Source organism: Gopherus flavomarginatus, chromosome 20 (assembly GCF_025201925.1).
Source record: "Gopherus flavomarginatus isolate rGopFla2 chromosome 20, rGopFla2.mat.asm, whole genome shotgun sequence".
NCBI classification, from domain to species: domain Eukaryota; kingdom Metazoa; phylum Chordata; order Testudines; family Testudinidae; genus Gopherus; species Gopherus flavomarginatus.
The window spans coordinates 21,591,870-21,610,728 of NC_066636.1; the positions used below are offsets into that span (position 1 = coordinate 21,591,870).

General features: G+C 47.8%; 1 protein-coding gene and 1 long non-coding RNA gene across 17 annotated transcripts in view; both read left to right on the top strand.

Annotated features, from left to right (window-relative positions):
- Nucleotides 1-18,859, top strand: part of LOC127038114 (uncharacterized) — a 188,982-nt gene that overhangs the window by 120,779 nt on the left and 49,344 nt on the right. The window lies entirely within an intron of this gene.
- MEF2D (myocyte enhancer factor 2D) overlaps nucleotides 1-18,859 on the top strand; it is a 177,984-nt gene that overhangs the window by 113,772 nt on the left and 45,353 nt on the right. For 9 of the 16 annotated variants that reach the window (XM_050930511.1, XM_050930505.1, XM_050930510.1 and 6 more), the window contains 2 exons: nucleotides 1,618-1,821; nucleotides 7,948-8,040. In XM_050930511.1, coding sequence (XP_050786468.1) covers nucleotides 1,618-1,821; nucleotides 7,948-8,040 — 297 coding nt within the window. The remainder of the gene's footprint in view (nucleotides 1-1,617; nucleotides 1,822-7,947; nucleotides 8,041-18,859) is intronic. The other 7 variants (XM_050930515.1, XM_050930517.1, XM_050930518.1 and 4 more) reach the window with 1 other exon arrangement.

Sequence of the window (18,859 nt, forward strand, 5' to 3'; positions counted from 1 at the left end):
AGGACAGTGGGGATGCAGTGGTGTATCTGATGTGTTGGGACACCGGAGGAGACAACCCTGGTGTGTTTAAAGTATCCAAATGCTCAGTGTGTCTCCGAGAAAAGAGCAGTGCCTGTAGGAAGAAAGGGACCGGGGTGCATACTGCCCCTCCCGTGCTCTGAGGAAAGAAGGGGCAAGCTACTATTATTTATTGATTTGTAATATCCTAGTACTTACCTCTGCAACTGAGATTGGGGAACTGTGACGTTAGGTAAGGGTGTGTGTACACTGGGAGCTATTCTGGAGTAGCTATTCCTGATTAACTTTGCCTGCTTAACTCCCTGCGTGGAGACTCGAATCAGGAATCAGAGTTCCTTATTCCAAATTAGTTTAATCCACTTCCCAAGTGTATTAGTTTAATTCATTTTGGAAGCGGATTAAGCTATTTTGGAATAAGGGACCTCGTCTTATTCCAAAATAAGAGCATTCACACAGGATGTTAATCAGGAATAACTATTCCGCTTTAAACTCGCACCCTACCTTAATCTGAATTAATTTCTCAACGTAGACAAGAAGAGACAGTCCTAGCCCTAGAGCTTCCATCCTGACTTGGCAAGGCAGGCGAATGGCCCAGTGGGTAGGGCAGTAGAGGTGGAAGACCTGCGTTCCATCCCGGCTCTGCCATTAACAGGCTGGGTGACTGGGAGGCCTTCTCCTTTGCTTCATTAACCACTCACTGCTCCAGCCCTTATTAAATCCACCATAGCCACTAATTCACATGTTAAGGTGCAAGGCTGTCAGGAGTGCCCCAGTGCACCACTCTGTAGCCCCCCATGCTGCAGCAAAGAGAAGGGGTCAGTGCATTGACCTCAATGGGTGGAGAGATAGATTGTCGAGTCCCATTTACCTTATCTGGCCTTAGGCCCCTTTACGCTGCCAGAGTGGGGTAAGCAGAACTGAGAATCAGCCCCCCTTGGCTTTAGTTCTGCATCTTCCAGTGAAGTGTGCACTTTGAGCTGCTGCAGCCCGTGCCAAAGAGATCCCCCCTGCTCAAAAATCGCTCTTAAAAGCCAGACAGATGGTGGCTCTGCTGGGGATTTTGCTAAAATGTATTTTCCCTTAATTCTGCAATATGTAACTTCCAGCAGCGATCATCATCCTTGCACTTTGGTAGCATCCGCCTTGGGAGGATCCTGAAGCGCTCAGCAGATATGAATTGGTTAGGCCCCGCAAGGTCCCAGAGGAGGAGGAGGAGGCTCAATATTGTCCAGTTGGGGAAACTGAGGCATAAAGAGGCCAAGTCTTCTGCTCCCACCACTCCGGCTGCATAGCCCTTTAAATCTCCCATAATACCTCGCTCGGCAGCCGCCCATAGTGTGTGTTTTCCCCTGTGTTCCCCTTTCTATCCATGCTAGCAGCGTGGCTGGCCCAGTCAGGAGATCCATAACCCACATAAAACACATGGATCCAAAGTCTTCCCCTCAGATCCAGATTGGATGCCTTTCTGGACAAGACGCGTTAGTCAAACACAAATCACTGGGCTCAGTCCAGGGGAAACTGGATGGAGCTCAGCGGCCTTTGTGAAGAGGCAGCAGGTCAGGCTGCAGGATCTATGAATCTCCTGCCTTCTCCCTGCAGGTGACCTTCACCAAGCGGAAGTTCGGTTTGATGAAGAAAGCCTACGAACTGAGCGTCCTGTGCGACTGTGAGATCGCCCTGATCATCTTCAACCACTCAAATAAGCTGTTCCAGTACGCCAGCACGGACATGGACAAGGTGCTGCTCAAGTACACCGAGTACAACGAGCCGCACGAGAGCCGGACCAACGCAGACATCATCGAGGTGAGACCTGGCTTTCCCTTCTCCCCACCCTCAACGAGGCTAGAGTCAGAGGCCCTGTTTGTAACTCCAGGGTTGCCAACTCTGGAGTTGCCACAGGTTCGCCAGAATGGCGAGGCTCGCCGTGTTTGGTGTCTCCCTTAAAAGTCCCAGCTCCTGGAGGCATGTGATAGTGGGGGAATCTTAGCTTTTCTTTAAAAAAAAGAAGGAAGTGTCTACCATTGAGATTGTAGAGAAAAGCTGGGAAATGTGGCTGCTAAAGATGCAGAAATGAGAAGGCGAGTGAAAGGACCCCAACTTTATTTATTTCTTTAACATCTCCTGATTTTAAAGCCAATCTCATGATTTCTTAGGCCCGACTCATGATTTTGGAATGCTTGGGGCTGGCACTTCTGTAACTCCAGTGTTACCACTCTTGTGGTTGTATTGTAGTCTTGCACTGTGTGGTGTTGCTCTTAAAGCACCAGCTGCTGGAATCATGAGATGACATGAAAATGTAAGCTTTCTTTAAAAAAAATAGTAAGTTTCTAGCCCTGCCTGTGGAGAAAAGCTGGAAAATGTGGCGTGAGTGAACTGTAAAGGCTCAAAACCAGATTTCAAATAAAAAGAAGCCGAAATTTATTATCTTTTACAAATCTCATGATTTTTGAAGCCAGACTCATGATTTCTTGGGCCTGACTCATGGGTTGTGAATGATGAGGAGGGGCAATATGACACTCTAGCTAATTATGTACCAATTAACTGAAGTTAACCAACCCTATTGGAAAATAGTAATGTAGACACTCTGCAAATGTTTCTATTTACTGCTCCCCTCCCCTGAGCATAAGGGGTGGCCATGGCTGGGGATGGGACATTGGAGGGGGAGAAATTCTCTCTCTCCGATGCTTGGCTGGCTGGTTCTTGCTCCCATGCTCAGGGTCTAACTGATCGTCATCTGGGGGATCAGGAGGGAATTTTCCCCCAGGTCAGATTGGCAGGGCTGTTGGGTTTTTTTCACCTCCTCTGCAGTGTGTGGGTGCAGGATTATCTGGGTCTGTCTCAATTAGTGGCCTCGGGCAGCTCGGTCCCTCCTGTTCTCTGCTTGTGGCTTGTTCGAGTCTAGTCTCCTGTGGGCTGTGATATTTTGGTTGTTGGGTTTGGTGTGTGGGTGGTGGGTGGTGTTTCGTGGCCTGTGCTGCACAGCCATTCAGACCCGATGCTCTGGTTCTTGGATCTGGATGGAAGGAGGCCGGGGAGCAGGGTATCATGACCTTGAGATAAAGCTCTAATTTTCAAATAGGATCAAGAGAATGATAGAAACCAGGATCCCTACCCGCACACAATCCCTGCTCCTCTGTGTAATCGCCATGATATCAGTGGGGGTATTTACATGAGGAGGAAAGCTTGCTGGGGCCGATTTCATGAAATGAGCATGGATTTGCCACACTCAGAGAGTCTTTCATAGAATTAGGTGTTGTACATTGAGTGATAGGTGCCTGAGGGAGATGGCTGCACTGGCGTAGGGGATCAGTAGCAGAACCTTTCACCTCTAGGCCAGCGGCTAACATCCAATCCAGGACAAACACTCGGACATGTCTGGTTGCTGCTTGGTGGGTCTCAGTCCAGTTTCCAGTGGGCAAGTGGCCCCTGAGCCACATCAGTCATTGCATTAATTAGCTGCCTTCTGGGTGTTCTCAACACAGGGGCCAAGGAGTGTACGGGCGATAGAGACCGAGCTCCCGTCTCTGCCCTCATGAGGATCCAGCTGAATTAGGAATGAGGCACAGTAGTTGGGCTAGAATTTTGGAAGAATCCAGGGGGTCAGCATCCACCCTTGGGACTGGATTTTCCAAAGAGTTCGACACCCATTTTAAGGACCTGAAAAAGTGGCAGGGTTTGCACAAGGGGTTAGCACTTCGGATAACTGTTGGGTGGTGAGCGCATCTGGAAGTTTGCCCAACGGGAGCTGCTGTGTGCAGAAATCTTTTTCAAATCTGACTTTTCCTTCCGGTGCCTAGATGGACGCAGAGCAGAGTTGGTTGCTTGTTTGTTTTGATTCAGTGAAAGCTTTTCAGTGAAAAAAATGCGACAGCAGAATTTATTGCATTTTTTTCGATGAAAAACTCATCGAAAAATGGGAGTTTTAGTCAAAAACAAAATTTTCTACCCAAAAAAGATAGTTATTGACAAAAATATTTGGATTTTTGTCAAAAAATAAACAGATTTTTTTTAAAGGCTGCATTTTTTGTGCCTTCTTTTTTAGTGAAAATATTTGGGTTTTCATTGAAAACGGGGGAAAGAATGGTCACAACTCTAACATTTCAGGGGAGAAAATTTTCAACAAAAAGAGGCTTTTTGTTATTTTTTGTCAAAAATTTTCACTTGGGTTGGGGAGAGGGGAGTGGGAGAGAGTCGTTTCCCAGCCAGCTCTAAAGCTGGATTCTTCTAAAAACCTGAACCCGGTTGTGGGCGTTGAAAAAAAACAGGCATGAGTGAGTGTGTGTTTGAGCACTAGCCTGTGTCCACATTAGAGTGACTATTGGCAGCTGATGAGTTGTGCTCACTGGAGTTTTAATAGACGCCGTTTTGAGTTATTTTTCACTGCAGAGTTAGCTCAAGTGATCTACACTCAAGTGACTCCTCTTGTGTAAGCCGAGCTCGGGTGAGAACTGCCACCTGGTTCAATAACCCTCAAGCTGCTGTGTCCACACTGGCACTGGTGCTAGGACTTCTGGGGACACATCCCGGGGTCCTTAGCGCCGCAGGAAGCTGAGCTGCTCTATGACTTTTTTCCCAATGAATTGTGGGAGAATCTTTCCCGATGCACAGGGGGAATTGTGGGAAAGCATTGGAGGACCAGCTGCACTTGAGTGCTGCTACCTAGTGTCCACAATACAGAGTGGTGGTCTTAACAGCTGATAAGTTGCACTCACTCAGGTTTTGGCCTATACATCCCTCTCAGGCCAGACAGTTCGAGTGAATAGCATCACTGCACGTGGGTGATAGGGTTTTGTGTGTGGACGGGGTTAGGGTCAACCCTGGGGTTGTAACTTGAGTTAACTTCGCAGTGAATATGACCAAGTTTGTGCAGAACTTGCATTGTCGCAGGCAGCACTGAGAACCGTTCTGCGTTGGAGCATCTCCACCTCTCAGCTGTCAATCCAGCTCCCTTCCCACCAGCAGCGAATTTGCAAGCACGAAAGGATCAGCGAGACGTGCGCCATGTTCCCGAGAGCCGAGAGAGCTCTGATTAGAGCCGCGCGTTTGTCACTTTCGATGAAGAAGCTGCATGTGGGCAACTCCCGCTACGTCCGAGCAAATTTAGACAAATGAATGGGTTGGCTGGGTAATTATTGCCATTACAGGCAGACGTAAATTAACACACACAGAGCACACAGAGCCTCTAGTCATTCAATTTATCTCTGGAGATGGCATGGATGCTAAGGATCAGCGCAACCGCTGCACAGGAAGAATGATGGTGCTTGGACCTCATGCAGCAGCAAGGTTTAACCTCTTCAAAGCGCTGCTGGAAAAATAATCTCCCCACTGCTGTTCTGGCCATGTCACGTCTGCTTTTAAATCCTTGTGGTGCGATCTGGCAGCCTCCCTCATCTCTGAGGCTTTGATTTCATGGGGGCGGTGGGGGTAACTGGAACCTTCTCAAATCTTGCTTCTTTTCTTTTCTTTCAAATACATACCTGATTGCTTTTTTTTTTTTTTTTTTTGGAGAGCAGGCTTTGAACTAAGAAGCCTTCCACCTCTTTGTTCAGCTGATAAAATCCTGGAGCCTGATTCTCATTTAGGCTATGTCTACATTAGGAGCACTTTACCGGTATTGCAGTACCAGTCTACTAGAGCGGCAAAGTGCTCCTAGAGTGGACGCAGCTGTACTGGCAAAGCCGTGCTCTGTACCCGCATAGTAAAACCACTCCCCTACGAGCGAAGCAAGCTAAACGGTGTTGTCATTATAACTTCATCTTGTTCCAGAACAGCTCTGTCGGTCAGAGATCCCACCCTCCACCCCCCCAACTGATACAGCTATGCCAGCAGAAGTCTGTAATGTAGAGTTGGTATCTCTCACAGTTTTTGTGCTGGTATAACTATGGCAGCTGGGGGTGTGATCTTTTACTGTTATACAGTACAATCCTTAGTGTGCGTACAGTTATATGGGTATAGTATGTTCTTATCCCAATATAGCTTAGGGTACGTCTACACTACCCGCCGGATTGGTGTGAATGAGTGTAAATGAGAACCTTGTCCCTTGGGTAGTTGTATCTACGCCACTGCAAAGTCAGTGAAAAATTCTGCCCTCTTGATCTGATGAGGTTTCACCCCCACTTCGAGCTGGTGTTGATGACCCTACAAGGTGCCGAGCGAGCCCACAACGGCTCTGATACTGCTCTCATTGACATTGGGGTAAATGCTCTGTGACTCAAGTCGGTGGAATTACCCTGGTGCCAGTGAGTTCAGAATCAACCCCCTTGCCTGGGCAGAATAACTGCCCCCACCCCAGAGATGCAGCCGTTTGCTCCCACATGAGTGGGGCTGTGTGAAGTCCCTTCTTTGCCAATCTATAATAACATCCTTGCCAGCCTTCTCCATGGTGCTAGTTCTGCTTAGCTTGCACCATTCGACAGATTTGTCTTGGCGTAAAAATATCATAAACATTTTGGGCAGCGTTCTCCTCTCCTTATGGTCTAAGATCCAAACACTTGAAATCGAGCAAGTTTCGTCAGTCAGGCCTTGGCACTCAGGGAAATGCTTTGTTTGTATCAAATAAATAGATGGATCCGCATCCAAAATTGAAATAAGAAAAAATGAATCAGGAGAGGAAAAATACGAGTTGATGTGCAAGAAAACTGAATGTTCTGGGCTCTGCAATTTGCCAGTGGGGCCACGTAGCACTGGATTCTCCCCTGCCCACCACCCAGCAGAGGAAGACCCCACATGGATGGGCTTTTAAATCTTCTTTATAACCCTTCCTACCCCAGACTGCTTCCCCAGCACAACTTAGAGCAGCCTTAAGGCTGCTCTAAGTTTTTCCCATCTTCCCCCAGTCCGAAAAGGCTGTTCAGGCAGCCAAGGATAGCCAGCACACAGAGGCACTTCAGACGTGCTCCCTTTCCCTTAGCCACAATCCATGCACCGAGTGACAGGAAGTTGCTTCTTTAGGAGCTGGAACCGACTCCCACTGAAGCCAGCGATCTACGCTTATTTGCTCCAGCTGAGGATCTGGCTCAGGGGAGCAGGTTCCATTGACTCTTCCTAGGCCATAAGAGCCAGAAATCGCACCAGGGTCCTTGTCGTGGTTTGGAAGCTGCTTTGGGCCGCCTCGTGTAATTCACTGTCTGCTGCCCTCCACCCTGAACAGCATCTTAACAAGGTTCATCGTATGACTGAGTGGCAGCTTCCAGCATGCACGGAACACGGAGTCTCCTTTGGAGCCCCGAGGACAGAGAGTTTTTAATTTGCTGCCTAAGCTGATTGTTTTTTTGCTTTGCCGGCGAGACAAGCCCTGATATAAATCTCTGTTAAGGTGTTTCCTCTCGAGAAGGGATTAGACAGCTCATCCTCACGTAGGAGCAGCAAGTGGCTTGTTTCTTTAATTTCAGGCATTGGCTCGCAGCACCCCTGGGGACCTTTCGCTTGCAGATGTTGCGAGCCAAAGGCTAAGCTGCTGTAACCAGATTGCAAGGGAGTTCTACCAGTTTGCACCAGCTGAGGCGTCGGGACCCCTGATTTGAGGATGCTACACTGCTTCCTTCCCTCCCCTGCAAATTCAAGCCAATGGGGATTCCTCACCTCCCGTTCAGAAGAGACAACATGGCTCAGTGGTTAGTGTGTTGGACAGGGAGACCTGGGTTCTATTCACAGCCATGCCACTGGCCTGCTGGGTGACTTTGGGCAAGTCACTTTGCCCTCTCTGTACCCCCTCCCCTCCTTTGTCTTGTCCATTTAGCTTGTCTGATCTTCGAGGCAGGGACTTTCTCTGGCTGCATGCAGTGCCCAGCACAATGGGGCCCTGATTTCAGTTGGTGCCTCTAAGAGATATTTATGCCACTTCTGGATACAATATCTCGTAGTATCATTGACACTGCTGCCACCCTATCAGAGAGGTCTCCTTTGCATTAAATGTGACCTTGTCCTCAGATGCAAGGCTCCATCCCGAATGGAATTGCTTTCCTGCCTCTCCCTTCTGGCCCGGATGGAGCATCGGCTCTGATCTGCATTAATGAATCCTTGGTAAGCACTTTTAGCGAGCAGTCTCAGGGGTAGAGAATCTGGTCTGCAGACAGATTGGGATGCACAGGGTGGGAGCCAAGAGGAGGTGATGGCATTGGTCTCTGAGGAGGGAGGACAGCTGTTTATTCTGTGCAAGGAGACAAGCTGCTGGCTGGGGAAGCAGGGAGGTTTGGTGTTAGCTGGAGAGGTGTCAATTTAGCCTTGTATCTGCTGCAGGAAGGGTGCTGTGAATCAGCCAAGTGTGAATGTGTGTGCGTGAATGTACGTGAGTGTGTGAATGTGAGCTTGTGTGTGTGTGTGAATGTAAATATGAGTGTTTGAGTACGAATGTGTGTATACGTGTATACACCGATATGTGTGTGTGAACGAACATGTGTGTAGTGGGTATATCCATGTGAGTGCAGGTGATCACATGTGTGTGTAAGAATGTGAGCTTGAGCGTAGGTGTGTGATTTCATGTGTGCGCATACATGTGGGGCAGAGAGACCAAAAAGCTGCTCTAACTTGCCTGGGGGGCCAGGCAGGGCCCTAAAGGATGAGGGGCACAAAGATGGTTTAAAACTGGCCTCTTTTTATCCCAGACATGAGTGCAGGAACAGAGGCCCAGCTGCTGAAATCAGTGGGAGTTAGGTGCCTAAATACCTTTGAGGGTCTGGGGTAGAGTAACTGCGAATCCGACCCCCACTTTTCCCCACTATTTAGTATGTTGTAGACACAAGACGTTGCCTTGACTTGTCGTATGGTTTGCAGTGACAAGCCCCGTCCTCTTTTTTCCTGCATGTAAATGCCAGCAGCCAGATGGCCCTGGAACTAGATCGCCAGTATCCTGGTTGCACAAGCCGGAAAGGATGATGAGCGGCTCTGTGCTCTCCAGGGGTAATTCACAGAGAGCGAAGCACCTTTTCTTTTCTCTGATGATGGAAGGGAGCAAGAAGCAATGTCCGGGTCTCCTTGCTGAGCGCAGGGCAAACAGAAGGCTTATAAAGAATAAACGCCCCTTGCTAGACCCTGGGGGTTGCCAGCTTTGCAGTCCTAACCCTTGAGCTATCTTCACAAAAGCACTTAAAGAAACAGGCTGTTGTCTATCAGAGCTGCACCCTCTGTAAAGTGGGGATAATGATGCTGACCTCCCATGTGAAATGCTTGGCGATCTATTGATGAAAATTGCTAGATGAGAGCTAGGGATTATCATCATAGGAGAAATTTGCAGAGAGCCTGAAATAGGTGCTGTCCCGTTCAATGGGCGCTGACTCAGATGGTAACGATCACGCATGGAGTGTCACCAACGAGAGCTGTTTCACAGATCATCAAATCATGGAAGAAAGGAGAAGTGTCCTATTATGGAGTTGTCCACCACCATTTCTCACAATGAGAGAGGGTGGTGGCAGGTGTAAAAAGGAGGCTGTGCAGGCTGCTATTAGCACATGGCAGAGTTCTGATGGGGCTGATCAGTTCATTTTCCTGACTGAGGCAAGGAGAGGAGGCTGATTCTTAGTTTTCAGAGGTTTCCAAACACTGATAAGGCTCTGCCAGCTAATGATGTTGTCGTGAGTCTTGCACGTGGTTCCCTTGAAGCCCCAGCTCCTGGAATCCTGTGATGATTGAGAATCTCAATTTTCATATTTTTAAAAACAAGTCCTAGCTGTGGAGAAATGCTTGAGAACGAGGCACCCGAAGGCACAGAAATCCGATGGAAAATAAATGCAAAGAAACAAACATATAACATTGAAGCCAATCTCATGATTTTAAAGCCAATCTCAAGAGTTTGGGGAGCCTGTATCATGATATTTGAATGCTTGAAGTAAGTAATACTGCACGAGAGCGGGAGAGAGTGAGGCATGAGTCACACAATTTGGAGAGGGCTAGATCTGGCCCAGTTTAACTCCAGCAGCCATTTAGGGCCAGTCTCCTGGATGAAGTGCCCTGCAGAGAAATGTTGCAAGCGTTAGTGAAATGGCAGCGTCTGTCAGCAGAGCATTTTAGCTGCATGGCCCCCATGGCTCTTTCTGGCCCTGGCAAAGTTCTGGCTGTTCCAAGCTTTTAAGTCTGAGGAAAATCTCTCCTAGTGCAAAGGGGGGTTTCTTTAATCGGGTGAGGGACAGATGAGTCTCCGAGACAGGCACATTGGCAGCCACGTGATGGTTAAAGTTGAGATCACGCCAGCTTTGCTCCTTGCTGTCACTTCTCATTTCCTCACAGCCTGGCTAATGTGCTGGTTTCTGGTAAGTGACTTGGACGGGAGCAGGGCTGACAGGGGACTGGACACTCAGAATCCATTCAAAGACACGCAGCGTTCTTCCCTTCCCTTCTGCATTCAGCAGTCCTATCTGGGGTCTGGTTTTTTCCCCTTCAGGGCATGCTTGTGCTGTCATTTTCACACACCCAAATTGCTGCCAATGGTGGTTCTTGACGCTGGTTTTAAATGACAATGCACATTGCAGGGGATGGCAAATCTGGCATACAAGGGTGAAGATGGCAAGTTCTGATCAAGATCCAAACTTTTCCAGCATTTGGGGTTGTTTCGATTACAGCCTTTAAAGGAAGGTGACCCCATGCTGAGTGAGCATCCTTTGCTCTCAGATTCCCTGAATTTCCCACTGGCTCTTGAATTAGAGTGCTGTCTCTTTAAAAGCAAAGCAGGCTGGGAATCTCTTTCTGGCTATAAAATAAGAGAGCTGCCATCTGCCAAAGGGAAGGGCATCTGTGGCGGGTCACACTGAAGGGACAAACCGACGGACATAGCAGTGACAGCTCATCAGCCAGGGTGGACAGGGATGGTGGCCCTAGCCTCTGTTTGCCAGAAGCTGGGAATGGGCAACAGGGGATGGATCACTTGATGATTCTCTGTTCTGTTCATTCCCTCTGGGGCACCTGGCATTAGCCGCTGTTGGAAGACAGGACACTGGGCTAGATGGACCTTTGCTCTGACCCAGTCTGGCTGCCGTTCTTATCGATGGAACTAAGGCTGGTTGAAAACTGGGAATTCTTTTCCGCTAACATTTTTGAATGGACAGAATGGTTTTTTCTCCTGTTTGAAAACGTTCCAATTTTTCGAGGGAACTAAAAAGTGAAAAATTTTGTCTTAAATCTGTTTGTGACCCACCTTTGCTCTTCTGACTGCTCTGGCTGTTGATCAAATGGGACCTGGATTTGGCCTTTTGTCTTTTGAATGCAGTTCGGAGCTCTGAGATCCAGAGGCCGAAGCCTCACTCCGAGCATGTGGCCGACCATTAGTGCTGTGTCTGCTCCAGCTGGTGGCACTTTCCATCCATCAGAGCAGTGTCATCCGAGCCTGGAAAGAACCAGCCTTGCTCTTGAACAAACAGTGGTCTCCTTCTTCCTCCTCCTCCTCCTCCGAACAAGCTGCCGGAGGGCCAGAAAGGGCCGTGATGGAGATTAGCAAGTGCTGAAGAATCTGCAGCCTACGTGACACGTGGCGTTGTTGTCTGCCACAAAAGTGCACTGTGCTTCCCCACTGCAGATGGATTCCCTGCCCCAGAATGCTCAGTCTAAGATGAGAGTCAGCAGAGGAGGGCTGGGAGAGCAGTATATGATCATTTAATCAGTTAGGAGGTTAATGTGTGTGTAATCAGCCAGCAGAGCGAAATGGGAGGTGGTGTAGTCCAATGCATACAACACTGGACTCGGCTGGGAGTCAGCAGACTTGGGGTCTAGTCCCAGCTCTGCCTCAGACCTGCTGTGTGACCTTGGGCAAATGCCTTACTCTCTGTGCCTGAGTTTCCCCTCCCATCCTGTAAGCACTGCAGGGCTCTCATGCTGTGTTAACACAGAGCTCAGGACAACTGGGGTCCAAATCTTGGTTGTGGGTGCTACTGGAATCCAAAAAAATAACATCAAGAGCTGCTTTAAAAATGGGCAGGAGGGGTTTTGGGGTTTGGGTTTGGTTTTTCCAGAAGTAGAGCTGAATTTCCCCCCAGCTCCATTTTCTGTGTTGACATTTTGATGAAAAATATGTCCTTGAAATGTCACAATTCAAAACATTTGGACCAGCCCTGCTAAGGAGCTGTGGTTAGCGGCGGCTGGCTGCTGGTAAACGCAATGCTGGCCAGCGATGGGGAGTGGGAGTTTTGTGGGGAACCTCGGGCTAGATCCTCAGCTGGTGTAAACTAGTGCAGCTCCTTTGACTGCATGTACTTTATAATTAATGGAGTATGGTACTTTCTGTAAAATCACCTGTTCTCAGTACCAGCCAACACCCCATCCCCAGAGACAGCCCACTTGTGAGGGTGGAATGTTCCCCAGTTGGCCAAAGGTATTTGCTGTTTTTGCAGCGAATCCGAGCGTGCTAAGCTCTGTACCTGCCACGTGTGGCGTGTCTATCAAATTAAGCAGGCAGCTATTCGAACAGGAAGGGCCTGTTTTTCCTCCTCTGGCTGAACCTTGTGAAAAACCAAGATCCGCTGAAGAGCTAAAGACACTTTTAATGAAAAACGGCATTTAGTTGAAACCCCCAATTTGCCTCTGAATCACTGTTTTGATGGACATTTTCAGCCAGCCCTGGTTGGTAGGTAATACCTGGCCCAGCCCAAGACAGACCCCGCTTTTAATGATCTTACAGGAGCCCTAGATCTGTCATTTCAACCCTAAATTTGCAGCGCCGTATCGTGTTAGGTATGCCAGTCACTCAGGCCCTGATCCGAAGCGCTTTGAAGTCAGCGTGGGAGGATATCCATTGACTTCAGTGGGCTTTGGCTGGGACCCTATGTCCCTTTTGCTGGAGAGGCTTGTAAGCACTCCCACAGAATGTCTTTGAGGACAGACTTAAAGGAGATTTTGTCTGAACATTGTTCTCCCTTTGCACTCCCATCTGCAGCTTTGTTCTATATCCAGACGGCAAAATATATGCTGGTTGGGGCAGAGCTGGGGTAGTTGAAAGGATTCAACCCAAGTATTCATTATGGGAAATGCCAGCCAGGGTTGCATTCACCTCTTTGAAAGTTACCTAGAGCCTTCTTTGATCTTCCATTTCACCCACTCACATGGGAGGCAATTAATTTAGCCTCATCGCCAAAGGAAGTCACCTGCCCAGCCCTTCCCCCAAGCGTTTTCTTGCTAGAGATTTCAGTGCAATGGGACAGGGAGATATAAGTTGGGAGAGAACTATAGTCGCTGCTGATCGTGAAAACCTCGCTCGGCTCAGCCACCGGCCTGGACGAGTCAATTCATGTCTCCATTCCTCAGTTTCCCCATCTGTAAAACAGGGATAATGCTACTGCTCTCCTTTGTAAAGCACTCTGAGACCTACTGGTGACCAGCCCTAGATAAGAGGTAGGGGATTACTGTAATTTGAAACGCTTTGTGAAAAATTTTGCTTTGGAGCAGGTTTCCCCCCCCTTTTCTACTCCCAACTCCCTTTTTTGTTGTTTGCTTCCCATTTCACCACCGAAAAGGGAGAGGAGCAAGGAGAAAGGTTAGAACGAAAACCAGAGAAAATAACGAAATTTGTCATTGCTGGGAAAATGGAAAATTTTGGGAAGAATTCCGATTCCCAAACAAGGATGAGTTTTTTCCACCAAAAACCAAACCAAGCCAAAAACAATTTAAATTTTTTTTTACCAGTTCTAAAGAAAAATACAGTGAAAGTCTTTTACTTTATTAAAACTCAATCGCTGGTTCTTTTACAAGGTGTGTGGGGGGGGGCAGAGGGGGAAACCGGAGGTCTTGGCCAATCCTTGGGCGTGGTTTTGAACCCATCCAAGCCATCTCTCTCCGTCAGGCCACCCACACAGCTGTGCTGGGTGTAGCTAGGGTTCTGCTGGTACCAGGCTCTTTCCAAAGAGCTGCCACATTCCATCTGCGCTGGGAAGTCACCTCCATTTGGGATTGGGGTCGCCAAGCGAACCAGTGTGCCTAGCGCAGCTGCTGAGAAGCGCGATTGTTGTTGTTGGAGCTGGGTTTATTTTTAGCCTTTCCTGTGCTGGTGGCCTTACCAGCTGGCTTGCTTCTCTCTCCAGGCAGAAAACCACTGGGCTCCTTCATCGTGACCTTTAAACCTGCCCTTTCGCACCACTTCCCAGTGGGAGTTTCTGACACACACACCCTGACAGACCCTCCACCCCGGCCCAGACAAAGGCCTTCAGATAAACCCCCGAGAAACCAAGGGTTTAGCCCTTGCCCTGGCTCAGACCTGAATGCTGATATCTGGGGCCTGATCCTCAATGAGTGTAAACCAGCCCTCAGCACTGTGGTGACTTGCAGTGCCCGAAGCTCTGACCCGGAATCCCTGACTGTTCCCATGTGTCCTCACTTGCTGGGTTCTCCGTAAACCAAAGCACGGCGAGTGAGGGGCACAAATGCTGAGCTTCATTGATCCCGTCTGGGCTGCATGGGTATCTGCCCTGGCTATATGCCCAAAGTCCGGGATCAGCCTGTACTGAGCTGGGATGGATTCTGCTGGGGAGGGCATTCTTTGATGGCTGCCAATTCCGCAACAACCTCCCAAGTGGGAAGACCGCTGTACCTTTGAGGGCCCAAGTAGAGTCTGCATGGTTGCAGGGAACGGCCCTCCCAGATTTTATTGCAGGACTGGGGCTTAAGAACATAAGAATGGCCGTATGGATGGCTCTGTACACACACATCGTGAGGGGTTGTCTGCACGCAGATTTGCATCAATTTACTAGTTTGTCTACATGCAGAAATTAACCAGCATAGCTATTGTGGAATAGCCCTTTTGCAACAGGTATTCCGGAACACACTCTTATTCTGGAATAAGGGTGTCCGTATGTGGAGTTATTCTGGAACAGTTTATGCACTTTAAATTCACACTCATTCTTAATCTGAAATAATTTTCAAGTGTAGACAAACTCTTAAACTGATTTAATTAAGCTGGTGTAAACCCTTTTTGGAGGCTTTTATTTTGCTTCAAGAGTAGTTTGTTTCATCTGATCTTTTTTGACTTAACTTTAACTCTAAACTAAACCCAAATAAAGCCGGTGTAATCTGGAAGAAGAGCAGCCTTTTATACCAATTTAACGCCGTGCCTCAAGCTAAACTGGTGGAAATCCATATGTAGACAAGCCGTTAGAGACAGTCCCTGCCCCAAAGATCTTACATTGTAAATAGACAAGACAGACACAAGGTGGGACAGGAAAGAGAAGAGGAGAGTGATGTTGCAGAGCAAGGCTTAGAACTCAGGTCTAGACATCAGACTCCCTGTTGCATGTACCTTTTATATTTACCTGTTCCAGGTGTATCGGCCCATGTATATACAGATGTGCTGCAGTATAGATGCAGTTGATGCACTGAATTGTTAGAGGCCAGATTGCCTCTGAAGCTGCTAAATTGGGTAAGCAGATGCCTTGAAGGGGCTTTCTTTGTTGAGCAGCATTTCCAGCCATCTCTGTGTCAGAGAATCAGGAGCGTTGTGTTGGAGACCTGTTTGCTTCATTTTGCAACTAGTAAAACGGTATGAAGTTGTTCAGCTTTCATTGGTGTGAGTGACTCAAGCAGGCACAGCTCTTCCCTCTGAATCAGTCCTGAGCCCCGGCCCTGCGCTGTGCTAGGGGGCACTGTGCTGCAGGGAATGGCGTGGGAGGCTCAGTAGACGGTGCTGTCCTCTCTGAGTCAGTGCTGACGCAAATGCGCCGGTGCGGGGCTGGGGAGGGCTGGTGCTTCAGGGAGCAGGGTGAGCTGCTCAGTAAGAGGCGCTGTTCTCGTGGGAGTGGCGTCCAGCACAAGCACATGCGATTGGAGATATTGTCTTGTAGATACGGTGTAAAAACGAGGTCCTCACCAACCCTGGTTGTTCTAACAACATAAGACCGGCCATGCTGGGTCAGACCAATGGTCCATCTAGCCCAGTGTCGCGTCTTACAACAGAGTTAAGTTGAGATTCTGAACGGAGTAACACAGATGTTAACAGCTCTGAAATTAGGATCCCAGTCACTGGTTGAGTCCTATCCCAGCAGTACTGGGCCATTTGGATTTGGGAGCTTTGGGTTTTGGTATGCCCAGCAATGCCGAGTAGGGCTGCCAACCATCCAGGATTGTCCTGGGGTCTCCAGGAATTAAAGATAATGTCATGTGATGAAACCTCCAGGAATTCATCCAACCAAATGTTGACAACCCTAAGGCTAAGCCATTGGGATCTGAAGCTTATGCCAGGCCCTGTTTCACGAGCAATAACTGATGCAGCAGGCTGTTAGAGTTGTAGGAAAGAGATCTTTACTGAACGTGCAGAGAGGCCCAGCCCGGATATCAGGTTGCACTCCAGAGCCGCTAGACGTCACATCAAACTAGCTCCCTCCTGAAACCTGACTCACTTTCTTGAGTTCCGATCCCACGCCTCAGACTCCAGGCCCTGTCTCTGTTTTAATATTGTTGTTGAGCCCAGACGGAGGAGCCTTCTCCTGTCTTGCAAAGGTGTAGCTCAGGCAACACAAGATCATACGAGTGCTGCAAAATGTGTTACATTTTGCAAATGACAGCGTGTGTTAGTGTGTGCATGTGTTGTATGTGTTTACATTGTGGGAAAGAGGGAAGAAAGTATTTTACAGCCCTTTAATTTTCAAAATGATAATAATGTAATAATTAAATATTATAAAACTGATGGCAACCAGGCAATAGGCAGCCCTCCATTCATGTGCCATCTGTAACAAGCTAGATACTACGGTGATGAGCGTTGTATAAAAGCAGAATGGAACGGGCAACAGCGACAAGCCCTGGTGCACAATTCCTGCACTTGTGTAATAATTAACTAGTTGATGCACTCCAGGCTCATGGATCACCCTACAGTAACAAACCAGCATGCCCCCTATGATTTGAAATAAGTTAGCAAGGAAACTGACTTCACTTTCATTCAGCCAAGGGATTATTAGAGATGATTGAAATTTTTATGCACAGAAGAAGGTTTGTTTGTGTGTGTGTGTGTACGTGCGCGCGCACTTTTTGGCAATGTATCTTGCCATGAGAAATGTATTACTGAAAATTTCTGGGGTTTTTTTTTGCCAAATTTTCCATCGCATTTTATAATCGAAATTGTTAGCAGAATGCTTTGCTTCCTTGAAAACCCAAACAGTTTTGAAAATGATTTCAATTAAAACGTTGGGAACAAATGCTGCTTTTAAAAAAAAAATTGGTGAAAGAGCAGAAGGGAAATGGGTGCATTTCAAATGCTATAAAACAGAAGCAGCTTCAAAATGTGTCAGAAAATTGGTTTTCCCATTATTTTGACCAGCTGTAAACAATAAAAGGAAATGTTACATCCTATTATTAAATAATGGTAAGCCCTAGCTCTTATATAACACCTTTTCATCAGTAGATCTCAAAGCACTTTAGCAATTTCTTGCAGTAGCACCTCTGAGCTCCAGAAATGGACCAGAACCCCAATGTGTTAGGTGCTGTACAGACACAGAACAAAAAGCCAGTCCCTGCCCCAAGGACTTTAGAATCTTAAGTGAGAGATACATCCACCGTCGCTGCGTCAATTCCATTATAAACCCATATTTCCCAGTGCTCACTGTGTAGGTAAGGCACCTCTTTGAGATAAAATTTGGCTTAGAAGCAGATATGTTTATCTGTGTTTGGGAAGACGAGAGGAGAATTATCAAGGCATTTTTTTTCTCTTTCAAGTTTGGCATGAAAAGAGATCAAGACTTCCAGGAAATTATATGTTGCTTTGACTTTTAAAAAACCCCCAAAAAACTGGCAAGTGGTGGTTCCATAATAATGCCTAATTGCTTCTGGTATTTTGAAAATAAAATGATTAGATGTGCGTGTGTAATGCAATCTGTAAATTGGCTACTGAACACGAGACAGGAACTTTTTGTCCAAACTCTCCGAAGGATTCTTGCTGTACACCGTGCACAGCCTACACATGGAATGCCTGTGTTTCCAATTAATGGGACTTCCTTAAGAGTACAAAGATGGTCTTGCAGTTAAGGAGCTGCAGTCAAACTCCAGATTCAGTTCCTGGCTCTGCTACAGACTCCTTGGCCTGCATTCTCTCCCCTGCTAAGGGTTTGTCCACACTGGATAGTTTTAGGTCATGTTTACACTAGGAGTATTTTACCGGCACACTGCACCAGCAAAGCGATCCTAGTATGGAAGCAGCTTATATCTGCAAAGTTACATTCTATTGGTATAGCTTGTTAACTCCCCCCTCCCCAAAATGAAACAAGCTCAACTAGTAAAAGCACATCTTTGCCAGTATAACCGAGGTTATCTCTACACCACAGAGTCATACCTCTGGCACTGCATCTCTAGCGTTGTAATGTGGATGCTTCCTACATCAATGGAAGGGGTTTTCCCGTCAATGCAGTCACTCCACCTCTCCGAGAGGCAGTAGCTAGGTCGAGGGAAGAATTTTTTCATGTCTACACAGGAAGTTGGGTCAATCTAACTATACTGCACAGGGATCACGCCTCTTCACAGCCCTGACGGCCATCACTGTGCTGGCAGAAGTCTGTAGTGTAAACGAAACCGTACTGCTTTAACTGTACTGGTGTAGTTAAAGTGATACAATCCTCTTAGTGTGGCTGCCATTATATTGGCACAAAGGTGTTTATACTGGTATAGCTATATGCCTACACTATAGAGATTATACTGGCCAAGCTACATCACAGTAGGTATGGCTTTGTCTACACCAGTGGTTCTCAAACTAGGGCCGCCGCTTGTTCAGGGAAAGCCCGTGGCGGGCCAGGCCGGTTTGCTTACCTGCTGCCTCCGCAGGTTCGGCCGATCGCGGCTCCCACTGGCCGCAGTTCACCATTCCAGGCCAATGAGGGCTGCAGGAAGGGTGCCCAGCATGTCCCTTGGCCCACACCGCTTCCTGCAGCCCTCATTGGCCTGGAACAGCAAA